Source organism: Globicephala melas, chromosome 10 (genome assembly GCF_963455315.2).
Source record: "Globicephala melas chromosome 10, mGloMel1.2, whole genome shotgun sequence".
NCBI lineage: Eukaryota > Metazoa > Chordata > Mammalia > Artiodactyla > Delphinidae > Globicephala > Globicephala melas.
This window is the reverse complement of record NC_083323.1, coordinates 80399808-80426054: the sequence shown is the minus strand read 5'-3', so window position 1 is coordinate 80426054 and position 26247 is coordinate 80399808. Positions and strand designations below refer to the sequence as shown.

At 40.3% G+C, this 26247-nt stretch overlaps 2 protein-coding genes across 12 annotated transcripts in view; both read left to right on the top strand.

Annotated features, from left to right (window-relative positions):
* Positions 1-20184, top strand: part of STK38L (serine/threonine kinase 38 like) — a 174571-nt gene extending 154387 nt beyond the window's left edge. Inside the window, exons 3-13 of one of the 4 annotated variants that reach the window (XM_060305824.2) lie at positions 710-832; positions 1092-1175; positions 7291-7414; positions 8944-9098; positions 9704-9806; positions 9986-10047; positions 11796-11913; positions 12344-12467; positions 13670-13765; positions 15739-15830; positions 15937-20184. In XM_060305824.2, the coding sequence (XP_060161807.1) occupies positions 710-832; positions 1092-1175; positions 7291-7414; positions 8944-9098; positions 9704-9806; positions 9986-10047; positions 11796-11913; positions 12344-12467; positions 13670-13765; positions 15739-15830; positions 15937-16064 (1209 nt within the window). In that variant the 3' untranslated portion in view covers positions 16065-20184. Of the gene's footprint in view, positions 1-709; positions 833-1091; positions 1176-7290; positions 7415-8943; positions 9099-9703; positions 9807-9985; positions 10048-11795; positions 11914-12343; positions 12468-13669; positions 13766-15738; positions 15831-15936 lie in introns of those variants that run through there. The other 3 variants (XM_060305823.2, XM_030830510.3, XR_011377797.1) reach the window with 3 other exon arrangements.
* A 5307-nt stretch (positions 20185-25491) lies between these two features.
* Positions 25492-26247, top strand: part of BMAL2 (basic helix-loop-helix ARNT like 2) — a 143200-nt gene continuing 142444 nt past the window's right edge. For 7 of the 8 annotated variants that reach the window (XR_009565420.2, XM_060305890.2, XM_060305889.2 and 4 more), the window contains exon 1: positions 25492-25736. Coding sequence is in view for 6 of the 8 variants with exons in the window: in XM_060305890.2 (XP_060161873.1) it covers positions 25706-25736 (31 nt within the window). In the remaining 2 variants the exon portion in view is untranslated. Of the gene's footprint in view, positions 25839-26247 lie in introns of all 8 variants that reach the window. The other variant, XM_060305886.1, reaches the window with a different exon arrangement.

Here is a 26247-nt window from a genome sequence, read left to right as displayed (position 1 = left end):
GTTTAGAACAGTTAAATAAATGCCCATTCCAAGTGTAACCTTCAGGTATTTCATAATGTTTATTATTAATAGTATTTTTTGTAATCTTTGGAGAATGAATTATGAAATTCTTGACTTGGATATTTTAAAGGATACTTTGTGTAATTATTTTTTTGTTGCAATTTCATATCTTCAAGAAGTTGTGTGACAAGTCTCAAGCACTTTATTAAAAATCTGCCCAAGAATAAATTCTACCATAAATAAATCTGTATGGAAATACTGCTGTTGTGTTATTTCGGTGTCAGAAGTCTCAGTAGTTGTGACAGAACAACCTTGGAAATTAGGGAATTGAAGCAAAGTAGATTTCTTGACAGTAAAAAATCAATATCAGAATACTATTAGCATTTCCTAAAGTTTAATTTTTGTTTTTGAATTACTTTAGCATAAAAATGAAAGAATATGTGAACTAGTTAAGAAGAAATATTTAATGGAGTCTGCCTCAAGAATAAAGATTTATCAATTGTTAAAAATTTAAAATTGTTTTTTTCAGATTATTTTATTTTTTCCACGCTTAATAAATATTCAACTTTGGTAAATAAGTTATAGCACCAGTATATAATATTTAGATACATTACCCTCATTATAATGTATCTCATCTTTTAATACTATAGGCTTCCTTTGAAATAATCTGATTTTAAAATCATCCTTTTAAACTGTCCTTTTTTAATAGAAAAAGTTACGCCGATCACAACATGCTCGCAAGGAAACAGAGTTCTTACGGCTCAAGCGGACCAGACTTGGCTTGGATGACTTTGAGTCTCTGAAAGTTATAGGAAGAGGAGCATTCGGAGAGGTGTGCTTCTTTTTTAAGTCACTGCTGTTGAACATGTGCATCTTAAGATAGTTCAGAATATGTATTAAAATAGCTCAATATGTATTAAAGTAGTGTAATATATTAAAATGTGTATTAAAATAGCTTAATTTTAATAGAATTTCTAAAACACCAGCAACAGCAAACTACAACACTGCTTTCTTTAAAGGAGCCTACCTTTCACTCCGAAACAAATAGTAGTGATTGTTTGACATTTGTGATATGAATTTTTACATTCTAGGTGCGGCTGGTCCAGAAGAAAGATACAGGCCATATCTATGCAATGAAGATATTGAGAAAAGCTGATATGCTTGAAAAAGAGCAGGTATGAGCTCTCTAACACACGTAGCCAAAGGGGTGTCCACTGACTAGGTGTTAGAGCAAGTGCTAAAACTGGGACTTTTAGAAAGAAACTTACACATCTTACTATATCATCTGTAGACTTTTGGTAGCCTGCTTTGTTGTTTCTCAATTCTTATAGTTCAGATTTCTTCCAAATTCATAATCTGATTTACATGTCTAACAAAATACCACAGACTGGATGGCTTAAACAACAGAAGTTTCTTTTCTCACAGTTCTGGAGGCTGGAAGTCCAAGAGCAAGCAGGGTTTGGTTGCTGGTGAGAGCGCTCTTCCTGGCTTGCAGACGGCCGCCTTCTCACCAGGTCCCCACATAGCCTCTCCTTGGTGTGTGCACAGAGAGGGGAGAGTGACTCTCTGGGGTCTCTTCATACAAGAACACTAGCCCTGCCCCTTACGACCTCACTAACCTTCAGTACCTTCTTAGAGGCCCGTCTCCAAACCCAGTCACACTGGGAGTTAGCACATGACCGTAGGAATTTTCAGGAGGGACAAAAACATTCAGTCTGTAACAGAATACCTCCTTCTCTGAATTCAGTGAAAATAAAGGACAGTTCTCAGTTCTCTCAGTCCCTGTCACCTATCAAATAAGCAAACCAGTCTCTTGAGAATTTGCTGATTTTACATATTTCCCAAATCTGTAACCACTCCAATTTTGTACTCCTGGGCTCTCTCCACGTTTCCTGTGACTTGATGCAGTTTATGGGGCGGCCATAAATCTGAAAACATCAGTAGTATTATTTCATGCATTCACCTGTATCTCCAGTCTGGGTGAACTCTAAGTGAACATATATATGCTAGTGAAGGACTCAACAAGGGTACAGAGAGAGATGGTACCTCTCTGCACCTAATGCTTGATTTCAGTCTCTAGTCCCACCTACAGCTTACTTTGTTATTATAGCAGTATGATGTTGATTTTTATTTAAATATGGCCCACTTTAATTTTCACTGCACTGTTTCACTTTATTTCTATTCCATTTATTCAACAAGTATTTATTACGTGCCTATGATGTGTCAAATACTATTCTACATTCTGGGGGTACAGTGATTAACAGGAGAAGCCTGATTCTTGTTCACTGACAGTCGTGGGGAAAAAGGACAGACAGCTATTTGAAATAGTCATTTCTGATGAGTAGTATGAAGATAAATTTTACAAAAGGATAAAGTGATGCAGATGACCTGGCTTTAGGAGGAAGAATGAGATGAGGGAAGGTTCTCTGAGAAGGGAATATTGATGAGAGACTGAATAATTAGAAAGTATGAGATCTAAGGATCTGGTAGAACAAAGATCCAGGGTGCAAATGCAGAGGCCCTGTGGCAAGCATAATCTTGGCCTGCTCAGAGACGGCAAGAAGCCACTGTGGCTGAATTCAGTGAGGGGAAGAGTGGTGGAGATGAAGGGGGAGAGGGAGGCAGGGACCAGATCACACAGCTTTGCAGGCCATGTGGGTCTTACTCCGAATGCAGTGGGAAGCCATGTTCTGCTTAAACAGAGAAGCGTCATGTCTGATGGATGTTTTACAAAGATGAATCAATCCCTTTGCTTGCTGGAAGGACAAACAAGAGTTGAAGCAGGGAGAACACTTGAGAGACTGTGTAGCGATTCCAGCCAGGATGTGACTGTGGCTTATACAACAGCAAAGAGGAAAAAAGTCAAACAGATTATGTTTCCGTGGAAGAGCCAGCAGGATTTTCTGTGACATACTCTGTGTTGGGGGGGGTGAGAGGAGAGGTAAGGGGAGTGAAAAGGGAGGGAGGAATCAAGGATAATACCTAGAGTTTTACTTGGGAATGGGATGCCTGATGCTGTCAGTTTCTAATGTAGGAAAGACTGAGGAAGGAACAGGTTTGGTGACACTGGGAATCAAGTGTTCTCTTTGTGGCATATTAAGTTTGAGCTCCCTGTTGGATATCCAAGTAGAGATAATTATGTTGACAGTTGGCTAGAATATGGGGAGAAGTTTGACTAGAAATATAATTTAGGGACTTCCCCAGTGGCACAGTGGTTAAGAATCCGCCTGCCAATGCAGGGGACATGGGTTCGAGCCCTGGTCCAGGAAGATGCCACATGCCACGGAGCAACTAAGCCCGAGCGCACAACTACTGAGCCTGCGCTCTAGAGCCCACGAGCCACAACTACTGAAGCCCGTGCGCCTAGAGTCCGTGCTCCGCAACAAGAGAAGCCACCGCAATGAGAAGCCCGCACACTGCAACGAAGAGTAGCCCCCGCTCACCACAACTAGAGAAAGCCTGCGTGCAGCAAGGAAGACCCAACGCAGCCAAAAATAAATAAATAAATAAATAAATAAATTTTAAAAAAAGAAATATAATTTAGAAGTAATCAATAGATTGATAGTATTTAAAGTAATGGGACAGATGAAGTTGCCTAGGGAACAAATATAGCGAAGACAAGAGGGCCTTAGGGAACACTAGGCAGAGGAGAATCCAGGAAAGGAGACTAAGAGGGGACATCTGCTCAGTTAAGGGAGACCCTAGGAGAACATGGTGTTACGGGAGCCAGCAGAAGGAAGCGTTCAAAGGAGAAGGTGAATGGTCACGTATGTTGAAGGCTGCTAAGAGAGGGGGCAAGAGGAAGACAGGCCACTGGGTGTCACTGTTGGAGATTCTGAATGACTTGGGAAGGACAGCTCCAGTGGATTGGAGTGCCTAAGTGGAATAGTGGGAAAGAAAACGGGAAGCAAGAAGTGGAGAACGTGAGTATAGATAAGTCTTTCACTTAAAGCGGAACAAAGAACAGTTTGGTAAAGAATGTTGGTTTCTTTGTTGTTATTGTTAAGGCACTGCTGATTGGAAGAATCCATTAGAGAGAGAAAAATTGAAGATGCAGGAGAGAGAAGGCAGATAATTACGGGAGTACACAGATGACAGAGAAGTTGATCTTCGATAGGAGCTGGGACATTACGACAGGGAAGAAAAGCAGAGAAAGTAGGAACAAACGCAGGGTGGTTGATCTGGCGTGCCAGGTTCCTCCTGAGTGCAAATAAGGGAGTCATCAGCAGGAGGAAAGGAGGGGTAGGTAGCTTGCTGGAGGTGTAAGCGGAGAGAAGTTGTGAAACAGTCACAACTATTGACTTGAAGTGTGGGAAAGCAGACTTGCAGTTGAATGTCCCTTGAGATTTTCAGTCGTGAACGTAAAGTGAAACCACTTGGTATCGTTGGGTGATTTTTCTCTGGTAATACTTAGTTGCTCTGGGGCAGGTACAGAATAGGCAGAAATTTGGGCCTAACTAGGGTTGGTATTTTGCCAGGCAAATACAACAGAGGGAGAGGAGGACAAGGGAGTTGAAGCTGTTTGCAAAAGAGTGACTATAATGATGGAACCAAGGCCGGGTAGAGAAAGAAATGAGGTTCTGAGGAGAGTAACAGAGAAAAAGTGGTGTAGGGTCCATGGAATGGAGATTGAAGTACAAGAATAAGACACCTGGGAGGATAAAAGGTGGGGATCAGAAACAGAGTTCCTTAAAGTGGAGATTTTAGAGGGAGGGCAGTTATTGGTTATGAAAAGGACAAGAAGATTACCATGGGTGGCTGAGGTGCAGTGGAGGAAAAGATCACTGGAGGTGAGGGAGAATGCAGGAGCTGTGCAGATGGGGTATTTGGTGGTTCGTCCTTATGGATCTTGAAATTCACCCATGACTAGAAAGGATGGAAAGGAAGCTGGTGAGCCATGACCTGAAGTCATGAATGACTGAGGGGGTTGACCAGGAGGAAGGATGACAGCTACGGCGCCTGACAGCATGCCCGCAGAGGAGCTGGGCATGAGGAAAGTATCAGTGGTTCAGAAGCAGCTAGGATGAGCAGGAAACCAAGAAACACAAGAAAGAAGGCAGGTCATTCCTGACAACTCACTCTGCAGGAAGACGGGACTCTCCATGGACAGCCTGATTTCAGTTAGGATGAGAAGGTGACAGGAACAGAGATGAGGTGACAGGGGTTCTGTTGAACACAGGCTGATTCCAGGGGGAAGCGGTTCGGAAGACAAGGAAGGTCGAGATACTGAGCTGTGTTAGAGAATTGCAGACAATGATGGGAATAAGTGTCTGTGTCAAGATGTTGATCCTCAGAGATGAGGACATAAACAGGAATCTTCTAACTAAGCCATATGGGATTAGTCCTGGGTTGGGTTTTAGAGGAAGAACAAAAGGCAGCAGTTAGTTCCAGCTGTAGTCTTTAGTTACTGGCCACGTGTGGCTACTTCAGTGTAGCTAGTCTGAATTGAGATGTGCTGTGAATGGAAAATGCTCAGCAAATTTTGAAGATTTGGTGCAAAAAAAAAAAAAAAGAGTGTAAAATATCTCAATTTTTATATTGATTATATACTGAAATTACAACATTTTAGATATATGGGTGTTACAGAAACTATATTGTTAAAAATAATTTCACCCATTTCTTTTTACTTTTTGTGTGGCTACTAGAAAACTTAAAATGATGTACGTGACTTACATTTATTTCTATTGGACAGCCCTGGTCTAGAATATTTTGCAGGAGGATCTCGCTGGAGTCCAACATCAAGTCTGTTTCGCACTTTGGGGTTGTTTTTTCCCCTATATAAATTAATCTGCTTTTGTCACCATTGAATTTCATTTTAGAAAACCTTTTCCCCACTCAATTCTAATATGTCATTATTTTAAGTTTTTATCACATTTACTTGAATGCTAACCACTCTGCAAAATTAAGTAGCAACTTTTCTCCCCACTATTGTGGTACTGGATTACTGTGCATGATACTTCCTATACTTTAGAAACGTAGGCTCATTTTTGAAAACATATCCTGTAATCTGGCTTTAAGATACTTAAAAATAATCATGCCAAGTTTATCCTGACAACCACAGAGGCAACATCAAAAGTTTGTTTTTCCTTTACCGTCTTAAAATGCTTTGTAAAGGGCAATAGGTAAGAATTTTGGTATCATTTTTCACTTTATGAAACAGGTCCAGAGAGATTTTAAGGTTTTTGATGCCAGAAAACAAATTTTTAGATTTTTTTTTTTTTGCGGTACGCGGGCCTCTCACTGTTGTGGCCTCTCCCGTTGCGGAGTACAGGCTCCGGACGCGCAGGCTCAGCGGCCATGGCTCACGGGCCCAGCCGCTCCGCGGCATGTGGGATCTTCCCGGACCGGGGCAGGAACCCGTGTCCCCTGCATTGGCAGGCGGACTCTCAACCCCTGCGCCACCAGGGAAGCCCAAGTTTTTAGTTTTTAACGTTTATTCTTGTGCTTTGATTTTGATCTCAGAGCATTTACTGTATCAGATCATAATACAATAATCCCAGATAATTTAAGCAGATCATGTTTTGTTGTCATGAAAAGGTTTACAAAATCTGTGTTCTTGTGTGCTTTAGGTCAGAGTTCATAATGATGCACAATGAAAATAGCAAACGCATAAAGTCAAATCCTATCATTAATCTTTGAAGAAAGAATGTATAACGATATCAGTGGAAAAGCATCTGAAAGTTGATTATACCAACCCCACAAATCACTCAGTTTATAAAATTTTTCAGTCTATTGTTCATGTAATAGTAGCTCTAGTAATTATGTGTCTGACAGAAGTAAGGAGCAAAATCCCAAAAAGTTATATAATGATTTGCTGTAGATGTTTATAAATATTATAAAAGTTCATTGTAACAAAATGATATAAAATTATTATAAATGTTTCTCCTTCTTAGAAAAACAACCTAATGGTTAAAGACCAAGTCAGTCCCTTTTTTGGACTAGTAAGAGTTAAAAATAGTTTGCTAAGGACCCAGACTTTGTCATACCCATCTATAGGGCATTGCTTACTACTTTTAACTTTTAAAAGTCCGACCCTAAATTTACATGACAAAGCCAAGATCCTTGGCTAGGTGGAGATTCTGGTTAGAAAAATTTTAGACTAATCATTTTTCTACTTCAAAGGCCTCAGCTTCCCCTTGTGATCCCACCTTTTCAGGCCTAATGATATCAGCTAAAATAAACTATTTCCTGAGCTTCTCCAAATTTACTGAGAATATGATAATTGTTAAGAAGTAAGCTTGGAAAATATGTAATGTGTTACAATTATTTTTTCAAAATACATTCTTCCAGGTGGCCCATATCCGAGCAGAAAGAGATATTTTAGTAGAAGCAGATGGTGCCTGGGTGGTGAAGATGTTTTACAGTTTTCAAGATAAGAGGAACCTTTATCTAATCATGGAATTTCTCCCTGGAGGTAAAAGCAAACAATAGCAATGACAGACTGACACAAGCACATTGTTATATGTAATTATAGTTTTTTTATTAGATTTACTTTTATATCCCTAGCTCTGAGGTTTTACACAGTCAGTCATGATTTTCTAATAGTTCCTCCCACAATAATGCTAATTTGGACCACAAATCAGATTATTTTGAAGAAACGATAAAGTTGGCACATTTTAAATATTATCATTCTGTGTTTACTGTATATACTTATTTAGATCTTTACAAGTCTGGAGTTAAGAACAAGTCACTAAAGAAGAAGACAAACAACCCAGTGGGCAAATGGTAGGCAGTGTACACAAGAAAACTCTGGTTAGTCCACAAATAGATAGGAAAATGTTCAACTTCACCCATATTCAGGGAAATGCAAATTAAAACAAGAATGAGATTCCATTTCACACTCATCTGATTAGTAAAAACACCAAAAGTCTGATGGGGCTGTGGGAAATGGGCCTCTCATCTGTGCGAAGGAATCTCTAACCCTTCCAGAGAGCAGTTCAGAGATACCAGCAAAGCTGAAAATGCACGTGCGCAAGAGGCCTGTAAGAGGATGCTCATTGCAGCAGTGTCATAATAGTGAAAAGCTAGACACAAGATTAATGTCCATCAGTAGAAGAATCGATAAATAAAATGTGGCATAATTGTGTGATGAAATGTTTTACAGTAGTGAAAAGTCAGGAGCTCTATTTCAACAGTAGGATCTCAGAAACAAAGTAGAATAATAAGGCAAGCTGTGGAATTATGTACAGTTGATATTACTTATGTAATTTTTAAAAACATACAAAAGACGGTAAATTCATAGATTAATATATATGTATATGAAAACATACTTCAAAAATAAGCTGGAAGAATGCACACCAAACCAAATCCATGATAATGGCTACTCAGCAAAAAGGGAAAGGGGAATAGAATGGGAATGGAGGACAAAGAGCCTGCATGGTATTTTTTTTTTTTTTAAGACATGAAGCATCATGAAAAAATATCAACAACTGTCAATTCTGAGTTGTAAATTCACCAGTGTTTATTCTTTGCCCCTTGTAAAAGAGCAAGATTTCTTAAAAACAAAAAAATGTCTAGAAATGACCCTTTTGGTGGGATGATGACCTATTTTTGTTGGCCCAGAGAGTACTGAGTGTTTTTGAAACCTGAATTTGAAAGAATATATCCCATTTCCAGGTGTGCTTACACTGATTCATTCTCACATTTTGACATATTTTCCTCAGCCACTTATTCTGGATGTTGAGTGGTAGATATTACTTCTTTATCACCTCTGCCCTGATTTGATTTCACATACTTTCTACCTTGAAACCATTAAATGTCATGAAACTTTTCCTTATGCAGTGACACTTTTTTTATTGGGCCCTAGAGATGGTAGGAGGTACACTGGGTAGATCATAAAGTGCAAAAATCAGGCATATGTTGTATATTACAAAGAAATCTTTTATAAGGCATTCCCCTTTTTGAGGCATTTCTAACACATGGTACGTATTCTCATTTAATTAGGTGACATGATGACATTGCTAATGAAGAAAGATACTTTGACGGAAGAGGAAACACAGTTCTACATTTCAGAGACTGTTCTGGCAATAGATGCGATCCACCAGTTGGGTTTCATCCATCGGGACATTAAACCAGACAACCTCTTATTGGATGCCAAGGCATGTGAATAAAGTGAATTATTAGGTTGCTGATTATTTTATGAAGTAATAGAGGTGATTTTGTGATTGGAAATGGGCAACTGCAATTTATGTTATTGCTAACCTACATTATTTCATAGACTGATACGGTAGGAGAGAGCTGTGAAGTGAAATGACATCAAGGGAAAACTGGCTGTCTTTTTATCATCTTCCATTTTCTACTCCTTAAAATAATCATCATCAAATATTGATAATTTTACGTTTCACCTGTATGAATTCTAAGCTAAGAATTTTTATGATTGCATTTAGAAGAGTTTGTGGGTTTCTTTGGGTTTTTTTTTTTGCGGTACGCGGGCCTCTCACTGTTGTGGCCTCTCCCCTTGCGGAGCACAGGCTCTGGACGCGCAGGCTCAGCGACCATGGCTCACAGGCCCAGCCACTCCGTGGCATGTGGGATCTTCCCGGACCGGGGCACGAACCCGCGCCCCCTGCATCGGCAGGCGGACTCTCAACCACTGCGCCACCAGGGAAGCCCATTTAGAAGAGTTTTTAATGAGGCTTTTGTCTCTAAGTTAATAAAACCTATTGATTTTACTAGGTTTTGTCTTTCTTCTTTTTTTCCTTAGGGTCACGTAAAATTATCTGATTTTGGTTTGTGCACGGGATTAAAGAAGGCTCATAGGACTGAATTCTACAGAAATCTTACACACAACCCACCAAGTGACTTCTGTAAGTTTGATTTTTGGGGGTTAAAGTAGTACAGCTGGTTAATGCAGGACTGTTGAGAACTGAAGCTTCTCTCCTTCTCCTCACCCCTTAAACCAACGTATTTTCAATGGATATGTGTGAATTTGTTTTCTGGTAAGAGTTTTTCCCTCGTAATTACAATTCTGTCTTGTTGAAATTAGCATTCCAGAACATGAACTCAAAGAGGAAAGCAGAAACATGGAAGAAGAACAGGAGACAACTGGTGAGTTGAAGGCAGAAGTTTGTGCCCTGGTCCTAAACTCTCACTTGGTACTTGCTTGGTAATTTGGAGCTTCACAATGATTAGTTCTTACTTCATAGCAATGATAGAGCTTGTTCCAGGATCATAGAGTTTTCCTAGTTTCTCGGTAACATTTCCCTGCCTGTAAAGGAAAATGCTGATTTTTACTTTATGATTTCACTTCAGAATATTTTACCAAGCATATCTATAGTTAGTTAATCTGTCTATTTACGAGTGCATTCTCTATAAAACTCACCGAGATGAGTGTAAATTGTAGTAAATGCCGTATGATTTTCATGCTTCCATTTTCCCTACCTGTCCTGATGCAACAAATGTCAATCAGCATAAGTAAGGTTATTGTGTGCTTCTAAGAACTTCATAGAGAAAGTAAACAGAAAGTTAGGCATGTTAACAGTGTTACAATAAAATAGATAAAATAAAATTGGAAAGCAGACTTTACTGCAGATAAACTTAATGACTGCTTTAATGTGGAACGACACTGTCTATTTTTAACCCCACACGATTCCTCCTCCATTACTCAGCAAATATTAGAATCATTTGCCCCTTTTCCTCTTTCCCTTTATCCTCTTAACTAGGTCCATGAACATTGTCAAGGTTAGGAATGTGCCTTTTGACTTTAATTTCCTAACTTCTTGTACAACAGCCTGGTACATATCGACACTCTAAATATTTGTTAAATTCAACCAAGTGATGAAGAGAAACTCATTCAGCAGTCCCTCAGGAAGGTAAATAGACTGAAAGGCAAGAGTCTGATACCCTCTCAAAGCAAATAAAATGACCTTTGCATTATTGAGCTCATTCTCTCATTAGCCCAAGTAAACTTTTTGTGCTTGTAAAACATTTTGGTGTTTTTATAAGTTTTTTAAAATGTTTTGAGCTATGCATTAATGACAGAATCTTCCTTCTACTTTTAAATGTGTCACTTTTAGATCAGATTTTACAATTGAGAAAAGAATTGTAGTATTTCCTACTTTTAAAGGGAAAAATGAATACTGCCTAAGGCTATGGTGGGAATTCTGTACCCCCTGATTACAGAATATTCACACTGATTACTCATGTGCAGGTTTTATTATTCTTGTGACCATCGTGACTTACATCAGTGTTTCCCAGTGAAGAAACAGAGGGGACTCTTGGTATTTGGGGCAGGAAATTCTTTTAGAACCTGTATCCCCTGCCCACTCTATGCCAATCATAAACTGCATTGCTTTCTGATGGATAAGCAGTGCCCTGGAAATGAGTTTATAATGAAAATACGTGACGTTTTTATAGTAGGCTGTAGTTTACAAACACATTCCTTCGCTTGTTTCATCCTCGTATCCACTCTGTTAGGGCAGGTATTACTACTCCAATTTTATGTGAGCAGAAGCTGAGGCTCAGAAAGGTTGAATAACTTGCCTGAGAGCACATTACTAGTGAGTGGGGAAGGCAGGCTCACTGGGCACAAGCTTTTTATTCTTTTTGGAATGGATTTAGCGCTAAATACATAAATAACGTTGTTGAGCTCTTTGGGGGACAGAAATCATGTCTTAAATAACAAATTATCTGACTCAGTGCCTATCACCAAGCCTTATACATGATAAACACGCAAAACAAGTATTAAATGAAAAATTAACTTCTGTATATATTGTTTTTTCCAGTAGTGAGCCATACTTGGATCTTTAAAAAAATATATATTGAGAACACTGATTTGACAAGCTGTTCCTTTGCAGGCATATTCCACAGTGGGGACACCAGATTACATTGCTCCAGAAGTGTTCATGCAGACGGGGTACAACAAATTGTGTGACTGGTGGTCTTTAGGAGTAATTATGTATGAAATGCTAATAGGTATGTTTTATCATTCATTTATGTACATACCATATAAATTTCCTTGAGTGCCACTGATGAACATATTGTAGATATTATGGGCTGAAACATCTGAACTCTTAACTGATTTCTGACATCCGCCAATGTTAAATACACACTGATAAGTATCAGTGAGCTCTCCAGGGATCCTCTGTCAGGAAGGGGGCATTTAACTGGAACTCCCGTGTATCAAAATTGTGTCTGCATGGCCTTTTAGGTAAAAGAGGGGCAATGCTTTAAATCCTTTACTTTATTGACTTTATTAGCAATTTTATTATAAATGGCTGAATGGTGGTATTTTTTATCGTTAAGCAGAGCACCCAGGGCTATTTTGTTTTTTGTGACACACATATAATAGGTGTAGCATATTTGATCACAGAAGCTCATGAAACTTGTTTTCTCTGATACGTAGGATATCCACCTTTCTGCTCTGAAACACCTCAAGAAACATATAGGAAAGTGATGAACTGGAAAGAAACTCTGGTATTTCCTCCAGAGGTGCCTATATCTGAAAAAGCCAAGGACTTAATTCTTAGGTTAGTAGTTAAATCCCTAGAAGAGTTTGTGGTATCTTAAAACTTCACAGGGACCTAAAAGACTAAATTGCCTGTTTCAGCTTTGTGGGAGGAAAAAGACTATCACTGATCTATACAGTCAAAGGCATCAGTAAAGAAAAGGTGTTTTTTAAAAATGAAGACTCTTAAAAGGAATTATGCAGGAAGAAAAGTCAGAGTTAAGAAGAGGGAAGAGGCCTTGTATTATTTCAAAGGTCACTCCTGTTAAAATACAATGACCTGGGCTTCCCTGGTGGCGCAGTGGTTGAGAGTCCGCCTGCCGATGCAGGGGACACGGGTTCGTGCCCCGGTCTGGGAAGATCCCACATGCCGCGGAGCGGCTGGGCCCGTGAGCCATGGCTGCTGGGCCTGCACGTCTGGAGCCTGTGCTCCGCAACGGGAGAGGCCACAACAGTGAGAGGCCCGCGTACCGCAAAAAAAAAAAAAAAATACAATGACCATATCCCTATTCCCTAAAGAGAAAGGGAAAATAAATTCTTAGTAGCAGTTCATATCACAAAAGTCTCTATATGAAACCTTTTCTAAGCACAAGATTCCATTCTGTTTCTCAACTAAGATGAAGTGTTTAGGCTCTGTTGTAAACGGCTGGAAGGAATATAAATTGGGCAACCCATGGGAACAGCCAGTTGGCAGCATATTATACAAAATCTTCAACTGTCTATGACCTTTGAGCCAGCAATGCTACTTCTAGGATTTTCGCATATGCAGATAATCAGATGTGTGTAAAGATTTAGGTACAGTATGTTATCTTGATATTGTTTTTAGTAATGAAAAATTGAAAACCTTCTAAATGTTCAACAATAGTGAACTGGCTAAATAAATTGTAGTGTTTCCATGTGTAAATTTTAGAAAATGAAGTTATAGAAAAATATTTAATGACTTTGAGAAATGTTCTAAGTGAAAAAAATAATCCTAAAATGGTAACTACTTATTAACACAGTATTTTAAAAATTATATTAAAAGACTAGAAGGAAATGGCTTCAGTGTTTATAGTAGTTATGTCTGAGTAGTGCAATTATAGATGATTTCTATTTTTTTCCCACATCTCCCACAATAGAGTTAACTTCAGTAAACAGAAAAAAAGATGAAATGTTTGAAATCATGCAAATAGACTACTTTAGATGTAATCTGCATATGATAATTTCTCTGTCTCCGTTTTCCAGGTTTTGTATTGATTCTGAAAATAGAATTGGGAATAGTGGAGTAGAAGAAATAAAAAGTCATCCTTTTTTTGAAGGTGTAGATTGGGGGCACATCAGGTATGTTTATAGGCTTTGAGTGGGAGAGGTCTGAGTAAAAACTTTTCTACTAGATTTGGTGATTAATTTTTCTTTGATTCTGCTAGATTAAATACAAGAAGTAGCACTGTGATAAATCAGTGTTCTCTGGATTATATAAATGAGTGAGACTATAGTGGCTATAGCTAAATGACTCATTTTATCTAATGTCCACTTTAAGGAAAAAGCACATATTGTGCCCCTGTTTAGATTTTGATATTCAGAGTTACATGACGGAGACTGTTCACACAACAAAGATATAATTACATTTGACTCTATAACCCCTAATTTTTGTCCTCTAATTAATATTCCATACTGTGTCTCCTTCATTAATTTGTAAGAATATACAGTCCCTCTTTTGAACATTGTGGGGAAAGTTAAATAATGCAAGTAACTTTTAAGAATTTGCTTACAGTTGTTTGTTGTGAGCATTGGCGTTTATTCAGTCTGTGGCCAAACCACCTTCAGTGGCTCTGGTCTGTTCCTCAGACAGCAACAGTTTAGAAACAAGTCTGATCGTGCCGTTTTCTTCCTTCTCTTTGCACTTAGAATAAAACTAAGGATCCTTAACTGCTTTTCAGGATCGTAGGATGTGGCTCTTGCTTCATCTGTACAAGCTGCATCTTGTATGGTCTTTCCCACTTCTCCCACCCCAGGGTTTTGTCATTTGCTCTTCATTCTGACGAAAATGCTCTTCACCTCCCTGCCCCTGCCCTTGCCCTGCCTAGCCAGCCCCTTTTCACCTTCAAGACAGTCTATGTGTCCCTTCACTGGAGATCTTCACTGGAGCTTCTATGATATGCTAGGCACTCTACCTGATTATAGCCAATTTGGGGGGATCATTTATTGTATGTCCAGCACTGTTCTAAGTGCTTTAGATGCATTTCTCATCTTATCCTCATAATAAACCTGTCACAGAGAATTAATTTGCCTGCAGTGCCTCAGCTAGTGAATGATCTAGCTAGAACTGCTAACTAGAACTAGACCCAGGCAGTTTGATTCTAGAGTCCTGACTCTTCCCTGCTACACTGTATTATACTGTCTATACAACACCTCATTGAGCAGAACTATGATTCCCCCCCGTTACAGTTGGAAGGATGCTTAGAGACTACCAGTCCAGTCTCCTGGTTTTATATTAGGGAACAGTCGCAGTACCTAAGGTCATCCTGCTAAGTAATGACAAGAGATTAGATCTCAGGGCACCAGGGTCTATGCTTCTTTACACTAAACTAATGTAAATTTATTACGTTAGTACATTAAGCATAAATAGGTTAGAATAATTCTGGGGAAAATATATACATGCTCTTACAGAATTCTGTAAACTTATCACCTAATAGATCCAATAAGTAGTTGTTAAAAAAACAGAAGCAATAAAAATTGATAAATTCTTTTAACTATTTTTAGCATGATAAGAAGGTATTTTCATGACTTAGTATTTTTTTAACCTAATGTCCCTGATCCCCTTAACATTTATATGACCGAGAAGTGTTTGGATTCAGATTTCATCACAAATGTGTAGTCCCTTCACTCTGAGCCCCTTATTTTCCTAAATGACTTGATTTACGGATCCTTTACTGGAAGAATTCTATTCCTGAATTAATTAGGTAGGATCCAGTCCCCACAATATCTAGGGTACTTTATATAATGATAAAGTTCTTTAAATAAAATCTTTTCTGCTTTCCCTTTCATTAACTCTTATTTTTCCTCTTTAAAAAGACAGCATGAGAAAGTCTTGGTACAAAGAAATAAAACTTCCAAGTAAATGATAATATTTTAATAAAAAAATTATACTCAGCTATGAAATCCACTTAACTACAGGTATTTTCAAATCCATAATAAATTTCCTTGGCTCTTCTAATATCTATAGAACAGCATGCAGAATTTGCAGGCAGGATTATGTTTTGGAAAACTGAGTTCAAGAAAACTTACCATGGTTACTCAATACCTTTTTATAGGGAAAGGCCAGCAGCGATCCCTATAGAAATCAAAAGCATTGATGATACATCAAATTTTGATGACTTTCCTGAATCTGATATTTTACAACCAGGTAGGACAATCTACAACACAATTAACACTATTAAAAGTCTCTGAAGATGATGACATTTTCATTAATGAAATCCCTTTGCTCTTCGTTAACTTTTCTGTCTTCCTAGTGCCAAACACCACAGAACCGGACTACAAATCCAAAGACTGGGTTTTTCTCAATTATACCTATAAAAGGTTTGAAGGGTTGACTCAGCGTGGCTCTATCCCCACCTACATGAAAGCTGGGAAATTATGAATGAAGATCACATTCGCTCACAACCCAGAGAACTCAGGTAGCTGCATCACCAGGCTTGCTTGGCGTAGATAACAGTACACTGAAATACTCCCGAAGATGGTGGTGCTTCTGACTACAAGAGGAAATTCTACAGGATTAGGATTTCTAAGACTACTACAGGAATTGGTTGGCAGTGCCAGCTGGCTTTTTTTTTTTTTTAATATTTTATTATTTTTGTTAACTTTATTATATGAAGGTACTGGAATAAAAGAAATGTACATCCCTTTCTAACTGCACTGCCTACATGCGTATTAAGGTCCATTCTGCCTGTGTGTGCTGTGGCTTTGTACTGTAACACCTCTAATCAATTCAGGAGCAACATATGTCATTTAAAGCAACATAGGCTAACCTGTAGGTAACACTGCAGTATTGCTGTTTTACTGCAAACCTTATGGGTCTAGATAATCAATAAAAGCCATTAGAACACTTGCCCTATTGGTTTGGACATGTACAGAATATATATGAAGACAAATTCCGTAATGGTTTTAAGACATTTTAAAAAGGAAATACACTGGTTATTTAAAAAATAAGAATTTATCATCATGTTATTGCACAAACTCCACAGTAGGGAGTGACAGGTTTATAATAAGGAGGAAGTTTTAACACCTTCACTCAAGCACTCCACTAATATATTTACTTTGCATTCAGAAATACTGATGACCTTTATATACGTAGTCTGTATACTCATAGGGAGATGTACTGTATTATATAAAATGTAAAGTTGCTTTTCTTGTGACAAGAGGACTTCTTTTTTAACAAGAGGACATGGCATTATTTTAATTTGATTATGGTGAGTTGAATTTAAGAAATGACCATGAGGGCTGCTTGTAGAGAACCAGTGTATTTTTATTAAACTATTTTTTTAAACGTCAGACTTCTGATCATGTAAATGGACTTGTAGAGAACAAAGAGCTATTTACTTTGGTTTTCTAGAAAGTTGTTACATATCATGGCTGGTTAACTTTTCTTTCTTTTGATGAAAATTTTTCCTTTGATAGTACTTGTATTATTGTGCCATTATTTTCTTATACTCCAAATGTACCAAAGATCCTGAACAGAGTGGATGTTCACAACTGAGGAGAATTCTGCTGTCCTGTGGGAATGCTGTCTTCAGATCTTTGATAGAGGCCAGCTCATTCAAGGGCAATATTGTTCATGTTTAGCTACATCACTGTGGCTAATGTAAATGGAATTAAGGAAGTAAATGAAGGCCGGTGGGTTGTGATTAGAGAATAGGCGTGATGATGTCAGCAGCAAATTCTTTGGGTATTTCCCTAAGAATGGAATAGTCTTTTCTAGCTCAACATTTTAATTTTAAAATGACTCTCTGAGGTTTTGGTTTCATCAGTAGTAGTGGAGAAGTAATACTTTATCAAAGAATGGCCTAATGTTTGTCTTAACTGTTAACTGGTGGAATTTTTTTAGATACAACAGTTATCACTATTACAAATGATCTGTGATCAGAATCTAAAATGATAATTTATTTGTACGGATTTTCTTCTTAGTGGGGAAGAATTGCATAGGATCATTATGCAAATCTACAAAAGATTTTATAAATGTCGCTGCTTGCTGGGGAACTCCACAGTGTTTTAATAAGGTCATTCTAGGTTTTTTTCCTGCCCTGTTCTCCCCTTCCCTTCCTCCTCACTCCTTCCCTTCCCTCCCTTTCCTTCCTTTCCCTTTCCCTCACCCCACTCTTTCCTAGTATTTGTTTGATACTTGTTATGTGTTCATCTAATAGTTCATCTCCATTTTTCTTATTTGGATCATCTCTCATCTAGGAGAGAGAACTATTAAAATCCTGGGGTTATCTCAATTTGACTAACTCTGGTTTTTCTAATTATAACTGCCTCTAATTGTAAAAAATCTTTAACTTATGTTTAGTTTTATGAGATTTTTCTCAAACACCCCCCCCCCCCATTTTAAAAAAGGATGTTTTGCTAGTGTGATAGTGAATGGGTAAGATATGGGGAAATTGCAACATTCTCTGGCTCTAATATGGTAACTCTTCTAGTATAAAAAAATTCATTAATTCAAGTTGGAGAGAGAGATTGATATAAAGGAGCTGAGTTTACCTTTTAATTGAATAAGAATAGAGCATTTTAGTTTCCATCTCCTTCATTCTTAATAATAGGAAGAACTTGGGAACAGTTATGGTTTCTTGGCAGTGGAAGGGCAGTTAGGGAAAATTTACTTTGTTTAGAGTCTCATTTTTCCCTGGAGTTAATAGAGTGATTCATAATCTTTGGGGTTTCCTCCTCATCAAAAGCATTTCTTAAGTGCCTATCTAGAAGCAATTGAAGACTGTATCTGCCCTTTGGAAGCTAAGAATTTGATTCATGATGCAAATTAGCTAGATGATTTGCGAAGTACCCTTGAGATTGAATTTTCTCTATTATATACTTCCCATATTTCAGGTGAACCATTTAATTTAAATGACAAAACCCTATCTAATCAACTGAGCATAATGACATTTTCTTTAAATTAGACTCTATTTTGAATTAAAGAGTTTTGTTATAAACTGTGTGTTCTTGGTTTTTCTAAGTATATAGAAAGCTTGTATAATTCAGATTTGTTGATTTCCTGATTTAATGTAGACTTTGACTTTTTTTATTAAAAAAACCTTTATATTAAAGCAAGTTATGTTATTTTTCTTTTATGCTTTTCTTATTAACATAGCTTTAAATCTTTAAATTTATTGAAGCATAGTACAATCTGAGAATAGGGAATTTCTTATAAGTCAACCTCTTCTGAATGGAATATATATATGATTTAATAAGCTATTAGTTGAATGGAAAATAAGTGTGGAATATTCAAAACTTACTTTGGTTGCTAAGGCTCAAGATAGGATTTCATTTATTTCTATAATAACATACTTTTTCTGTTTTTTTAAACGCCTGTTATCTTTGTATAAATCTGTATATCTCAAAACATTTTTAAGTACATTTATTTTTGGTGCTTTATTGTAGAAAACCTTTAGACAATCAACCCATCAGTATCTACTGGTAGGAGAAACAGCTATCCATCTATCAATGATCTACAAATAAACGAATTGAGCTTTTAATCAGTAGAGAGGTCCCTGCCCACCAAACACACTCTCTCTTTGAATTGCTAAGACTGAGAACATTCAAAATAACCGTTTTGGTACAACCATGATTATTTCCTCTCGTCTTTATTTAAATTTTATTTTCTCTATAGAAGTGCACTTATTTCTGGAAACTTTTAATGAAACAAACACTTGGAACAAATATAAGTACAAGACACTTAGGACTACTAGAGATATTTTAGATTTTTGTGAAAAAAAATGAGGGAGATATTGCTGTTTTAAAAAGGTCTGAAATAATAAAAATAGATCTTAGTTATTTTTTTTAAAGCAATATAAATTATTCAGTTGTCTGGAAAAATAATCACCGGGCTATCGAGTTCTGTCTTCAGTTACCGAGTTTCAAAGAAATGTTTTGGTGGCATGAGGCCTTTTTCCTTGAAGGTAAGAAAAGAATAAAAACTATGTTTATAATATTTCTGCTGGTGAGGTTTTTTGGTTATATTTTCAAGTTTTGAGATAGGTGTTATCCAAAACTCAAGAAAGACTATTTTGTAAGTGTATCCAACTTTTATACTTAAAGAATTACATCAAGAACAAAATAAATATTTTAAGTTTCAATTGTGTTTAAACAATTAAGATAGTTGTACAGGTTTATATACAGCTACCCCACCCACTAGGCCAAAACCAATTGGCAGGCAGAAGTGAAATCTAAAATGCCTCAAAATTAAATTGAAAATGCCTCAAAATAGTATGGAAACGAGTGATGTAAGTGCCCCAGGTACCCAGGTACCACCACATCTGTCCCATGGGAGACACTGATCATCGATCATGATACTCTTTCTGCTGAGCTCAGAGGGAGCCAATCAGAATCCTGTTCATCCTAGTTGTGCTCCCAACTGTTCCCTGGCTGACATTATTTCAGTAATGCTGTTGTTAAGACAAAATGGTGAAAACATTGAGTGTCAAAATTTGGACGCTGGAGCAAACTTGGACTCCTCTCTACATTTACCTTCTTTCAAAAGCATCTTGTGATTAAAAGAACTTACATTGGTGTACAAAATGCTCTCACCTTATTCTATTAATCTGTGAAATAAAATAATTACTATCATTTTACAGGTAATGAACATGAAGCTGAGCGTGACTTACCCAAACAGGTAATAAATTGCTCTTGGATCAAGTCCAGTCTGCTCCCAAATCACAGAGCATGCTTCATTGCAAATTACCTCGTATGCTTCTAGACCTCAGAAAGACACATGGGAAGCAAGTGACAGAGTTGTCACTTTGAGTGCTTTTGACTGCAAGTATCAGAAGATGAAAGTAAAAGTGGTTTCAACAATAAGGAAAATGAGTATCGTGTAAAACTAAGACACAATATAGGGACCTTCCAGAGTAAATTTAGGATCTCAAAAATATCATCAAGAATATAAGTTCTTGGCTTCCCTGGTGGCGCTGTGGTTGAGAGTCCGCCTGCCGATGCAGGGGACGCAGGTTCGTGCCCCGGTCCGGGAAGATCCCACATGCCGCGGAGCGGCTGGGCCCGTGAGCCATGGCCGCTGAGCCTGCGCGTCCGGAGCCTGTGCTCCGCAACGGGAGAGGCCACAACAGTGAGAGGACCGCGGACCGCAAAAAAAAAAAAAAGAATATAAGTTCTTTGCATTTTTCTACTTTGTCATCCTCATTGTGTTGGATGTCCTTGGTCTTGTTTTCTTAGAGGGGCTAGATGGCCACAGGGAGCCTAAGCATCAAATCCTCACACAACAAGTCTTTAAAAAGAGAAACTACTGCTTGTTCATCCTCTTTTTAAGAGCAAAGAAAATCTTTTCCAGAAGCATTCAAAGCAAAGTACCCCCCCCCCACACACACACACATTTTGTTGGCCATGATCATGTCATCCATCCCCTCCTACAACAGTACCTGGCCTGGTGACTGATTTAAAACTAATCAGGATTCACATCCCTGGTGCCAGAGTGAGCCTCCCCTAAAGCACAGGGCTACGGGATACCAGACCCAAAGTGGAGTTAACCTCCAAGATACTCAAAAGGGTGCCACACAGGCTTATAGCAATGGTTCTTACCTGAAGTTACTGCATCTGGATTTTGTTGCTGGTTCTGCCACTGCCTATGTATAAACCGAAGGCTGGTCCATTAACGTCTTTCTTGACCCATCTAAAATAGGAATACTGAATACCACTGTGCTAGACCATGGCTCAGTTACTGAGACCCCAGGTTTCTTGTCCTTCAGAGAACCAGGAGTACGGGTGGGTCTCTGGACATCATTCAAACAATGGATGTTTGGCCCAGTGATCAGGGCTTGGTCTTTTTGGTGCTATTGCCATCCCTGCCAGCTGCTATTGCCATCCCTGCCAGCTGCTATTCATCTCCTCATTGGTCCATCTCCCCCAGAGCTGTTGTATCAGTATTAGGGATCCTCACCAACTTACTTCCCTTCAAGATCCAGCCAAGGGTGGGCCTAATCACTGTTGGTTCAACTGCTTTGTCTAACTTGAGAATCTGGGCTTTGATGAATAGAAATCAAGGCATTTCTCAGGGACTTCCCTGGTGGCGCAGTGGTTGAGAGTCCGCCTGCTGATGCAGGGGACACGGGTTCATGCCCCGGTCCGGGAAGATCCCACGTGCCGCGGAGCGGCTGGGCCCGTGAGCCATGGCCGCTGAGCCTGCGCGTCCGGAGCCTGTGCTCCGCAACGGGAGAGGCCACAACAGTGAGAGGCCCCTGTACCGCAAAAAAAATAAAAAGGCATTTCTCAGGAGACTGCTAACCATTACAAAGTTATCTCTAAACTTACATTCCTTATCAAACCCTTAAACATAGGCTGACTTTTAAGTCTGTCAAAGGGAGAAATCCATAACAGGAAAGGGAAATTGTCCTTTGCCTTTCCTATCCTCTTGGGTAAGACAGTCATGAGCAGAACTTGAAGAACCCTCCTGTACAGTTCTGTACAATATGGGGAGGATTGAGGGGGACCTGGGGCACCATACTTACTGTAAGAGTGTCCAAAACCTGCAGAAGTAAAAATTAGTTTAGCTTTTGACACGTACATACACAAATACATAATCTCTAAGGGGGAAATCCATATATAAAGAGATGTCCGCACAACTATTCCCTCTTGTCCTAAGTTTTGTTCTCCCTGTATTTTTCTAGAAAGTTTAGTTTATTACTACTTCTGTCCTCTGGCTTTTGTAGAAATACACACACAACTTATCCCTTGCGACAACCTAGCCTTAAGAAAATTCATTTTTGACAAGTTGAAGCAATATTTCCTGAAGTAAAGTGCTCAGAGCAACTATTTCAAAATCAACTAGGGTGCGAATTCGAAATAAGGATTGAGTGTGTCTCACCCCAGACCTATTGAATCAGAGTTTCTGGGGTGGTTTTGAACTTCTGCACTGTCTCAATCCAACTTGGGGAAATACTGAGCTAAAGGAAAAAGGGCACTGGTTGGACTTTTCTAAAATGAAATAATACCTGCCTCATCAATTGTTGTGAGAACATCTATATGAAGTAACGAATGCCCAGTAGGTGACGTACAGCAGTCAGCCCTTAGATTCATGCCTGGCACAGTGTAGGTGCTGTATAAGCATTTGTGAACAAATGAATTAATAAATAACTGCATTTTGTGGGCGGCCCTTCTTTCCCTCTAAGGCCAACCTCAAAATGTTTTCACTTTTAATAAAAACATAAATCAACTCCAAAAGCATTGAAAAGGAATGTATCTCTTGCTAAAGTTGTTATTTTACAGGGAAATAATGTAAGAAAGTTTGCATTACACAGTGAAGCTCCCTAAATACCCTTTTAAAAAATCTTTCTCAGATTTCCCTCCCTGTGGCAGCTGCCACCACCTCTTTTCCTCTCTCTCATGAGCATACCCTCCTGCAATTACCTTCTCTGCTTCTCCCCTCCACAGGCCAAGCCCAAGCCAATCTTTCCCATTCCAGAAGCCCACTAGAGGCCCATCTATCCCTCTAAGCACATTTGGCACCCCTGTTTCTCCTAACTGCACTCCCTCTCATCAACCTGCTCAGCAAATCCAAGAATCTTCCCCAGTATTCACCCTCCACAAAATGCCAGGGGTGGCAGAGTGATGGGGAAGAAAGGGTAGTTTTAAATATTAATAATTTATTTCCTCAGTCACTTGGGAGCTCATTAATGGGTAGTTATTTAGTTTTATGCATCACTAGAGATGGTGTCTTCAATTTAACTACACTCTGAAGCAGGTGGATTTGTTTTTTGTCCTGGACCAACAGAAATATCTAAGTGAACTTAAAGGGTACCCCAAACTAAATTACATTGTTACAATCCCAGCAGGAGGCTGACAAGAATAGGAATTTATAGTGTGTGAGACAGTGGTTCCTAATGCCAGTCCTGTTCTTGCCTGAGTACTTGGCAGTGAAGCAAATTACTGAACAAACTTAAGTTCCTCCTAGGATTAGCAATAATTCCTAAAGAGCAAACCTATTCCTGGGCTTTTGTCAAGGAAACCACATTGACCAGAAGAAACTATACCATGCACTGTACAAGTTATGTTCCAAATCACTTTTCTTACATTTTGCCCGAGGAGAAAATGTAAGAAGACCAATAGTTGGAAATGAAAGATGAATTTCCCATCCATCTGTCAAGACATTGTGTGACTGTCTATTTCTGCCTTATCCTAGGAGGTATAACCACTCTTGAAAAAAAAAAAAATCATGCCTTAGAATGTAAAGCTCCAGAGCATAAGGAAAAACTAGAAAGTAGAATTTAAACTTGAACAGTTGGGGGAACACACGTTAAACTAAGAATGATTTGCCCCAAGGAATCCAGTGGGTCTGTTCCCCTTGTGTGTTATACTTCCTCCTATCATGTTTAGGTTCTAGATTCTTTTCTCTTGCTCTCAGGCTTTTGGTGGAAGTGAATCAACATTTCCAAGAAATGAGGACTGCAGTGATTCACCGGCAACCTTATCATGCCACTATGAACTCCTAAGGAGATCTGACTTTCACCATCTGGCTTCTACCATCTACTGAGTGATCCTGGCCAAAATACTCATTCCTGAACCTCTGTTTGCCTACCGAGAAGACAAGAATTATAGGTGTTCAACCACCTCACAAAGGTTGTTGTGAGGCTCACATGAGATGATAAAGGGAAAAATGCTTTGTAAGCAAAAGTGTATACACAGTCTGTATTGTACATCGTAACCAGGATCCTAGCAATTCCACTTCACCATTAAGGTGGCACTGAACACGTGTGGGTCTAAGAATGTCCCCTTAGCCTCCCAATCTTGGAAAACCACCTCCGAACAGTGTACACTTGTCTGGAAAGCCAGGGTTTGAACGCGTTCAGGGAAACCTAGGCCAGATTGCAAGAGTATCTGCCAGGCTCTGTGTGGAATTTTTCTTTCTGAGCTGACAACATACGTTGGTGTTGGTGCATTTGGGGTAAAGCTCCAAGTCAAGGCTAGGGCTGGGATGTTTCAAGAATGGTTTTCATTAGGGATGTGTCTCGCTGTGTGCTACTGAGAGCAGCTTCTCCTTTCACCTCCAGCAGGATGAAGTCCCCGTGCCCACCTTAAGCGCAACAGTTTCTCCGGGTCTTGCCTATTTCCGTCGGGAACACGCGTCCAAATGCCCCCGCCAGGTTCAGTCCTAAGTAGCCCTCAGGACACAAAAAGCAGCTAGTTTCTACGCTGTAATGAAGAGTCCTGGTAGGAAGACTAATAAATTTAGCCTGGCTGATGCAAAGCTTTGGTGTTTTCTCGGCCGTTCCTTTTCTCCACTACCTCTACTAGACAAACTGTGACCAAGTAAAACCCGAGGGTCCCGTAGGCGTGGAGCGAACCAGCGTATTCGGCATATGATGAGGGGCTGTCAAGTGATCCGCAAAGGATCTTGCTTCTGGATTCACAACAACTGTTGCAGTATTCCAAAGGGCTTCCTCGGTGACCCCTCTCTGTCATCGTACCCTCGTCTTCGCAGCTAAGCCCTTCCACGGCAGAAAAGAGAAGGGGCCGGAGCAGTCCCCCTTCCAGCTCCCCCCGGAAGCCCCTCCCACGCACCCCTACGCCCCCGGCCCCGTAACCCCCGCCATGCAATGATTTGCATCCATCCTTTACCTTTTCCCCCCAAGGGAAACAACTCCTACCTCCGGAATAGGCAGACGACTGACCTGTAAGTGATCGGGGAAACCTGTTTTAAAGAGGCCGGTTTCCAGAAAGCCTCGAGGGGCTTTGTCGCGGGCCTCTACGCACTTTACCTCCTGCCGCAGGGGTCGGCGGGGCGGGGCGGGGCCGCCGTGACTCCGCCCTGCGCGCCGTCCCTTTCTCCCGCCCCCGGTCCGGCGGCGCCCAGACCCCCGCGAGCGGGCGAATCCCCGCCGCACGTTCCGCGGACTCCGCTGGCCGCGTGCCCGGGGGCTGCAGTGGCGGCCGCCGCGGCACCGGGCAGAGCCCCGCGTGTGCCCGCGCCCTCACCCCGGGACCGCCGCCTGGGCCGGCGCAGGGCGAGCCCGGGGCTCTCCATGCTGCCGGCCCGGGGGCTGCGGAGTCGGCCGGGTGGCTCCTGCGATGGCGACGGAAGAGGAGGAGGCGGCGAGAGGTGAGGCTGCGGGCGCGTGGCTCCAGCTGCGGGAGCGGCGCCCGATGCGCTAGGGGCGCTCGGGCCAGGCTGAGGGGCAAGCGGCCGGCACGGCGACGCCAGGTGGGCGCACTTTGCGGGGGGGCTGTCCTCCGGCCCGGCATCACCTGCTGTGGCCTCTGGGGCCAAGGTCGTTCCTTGCGGTACAGGTGCGGTGCGTCGCCCCGCGCATCCTCCCCGAGACCGGGAGGCGGGCAGTGACGCCCGCGGTCGCCGCCGGCTTTCGGACTGCCAGCAGCCCAGTTTCTTGGCCCCGGGCCGGACGTGTCGACGAAGGCGAGCTGGCGAGGGACCATCCACCCTGTGATGGCGAGCAGCCTGACCCCGCCCACCACTGGGCGTTCACTTCGCCGTCTGCAGGGACTGCTGTGCGGACTTATTAGATTTCGTTTTTCTCGTGTATAAACCAGTTGCCAGCAGCCATTAAAGGAGCTCGGGCTCTGCGAGCCCATCCCCTCTGAACTGGAAATAC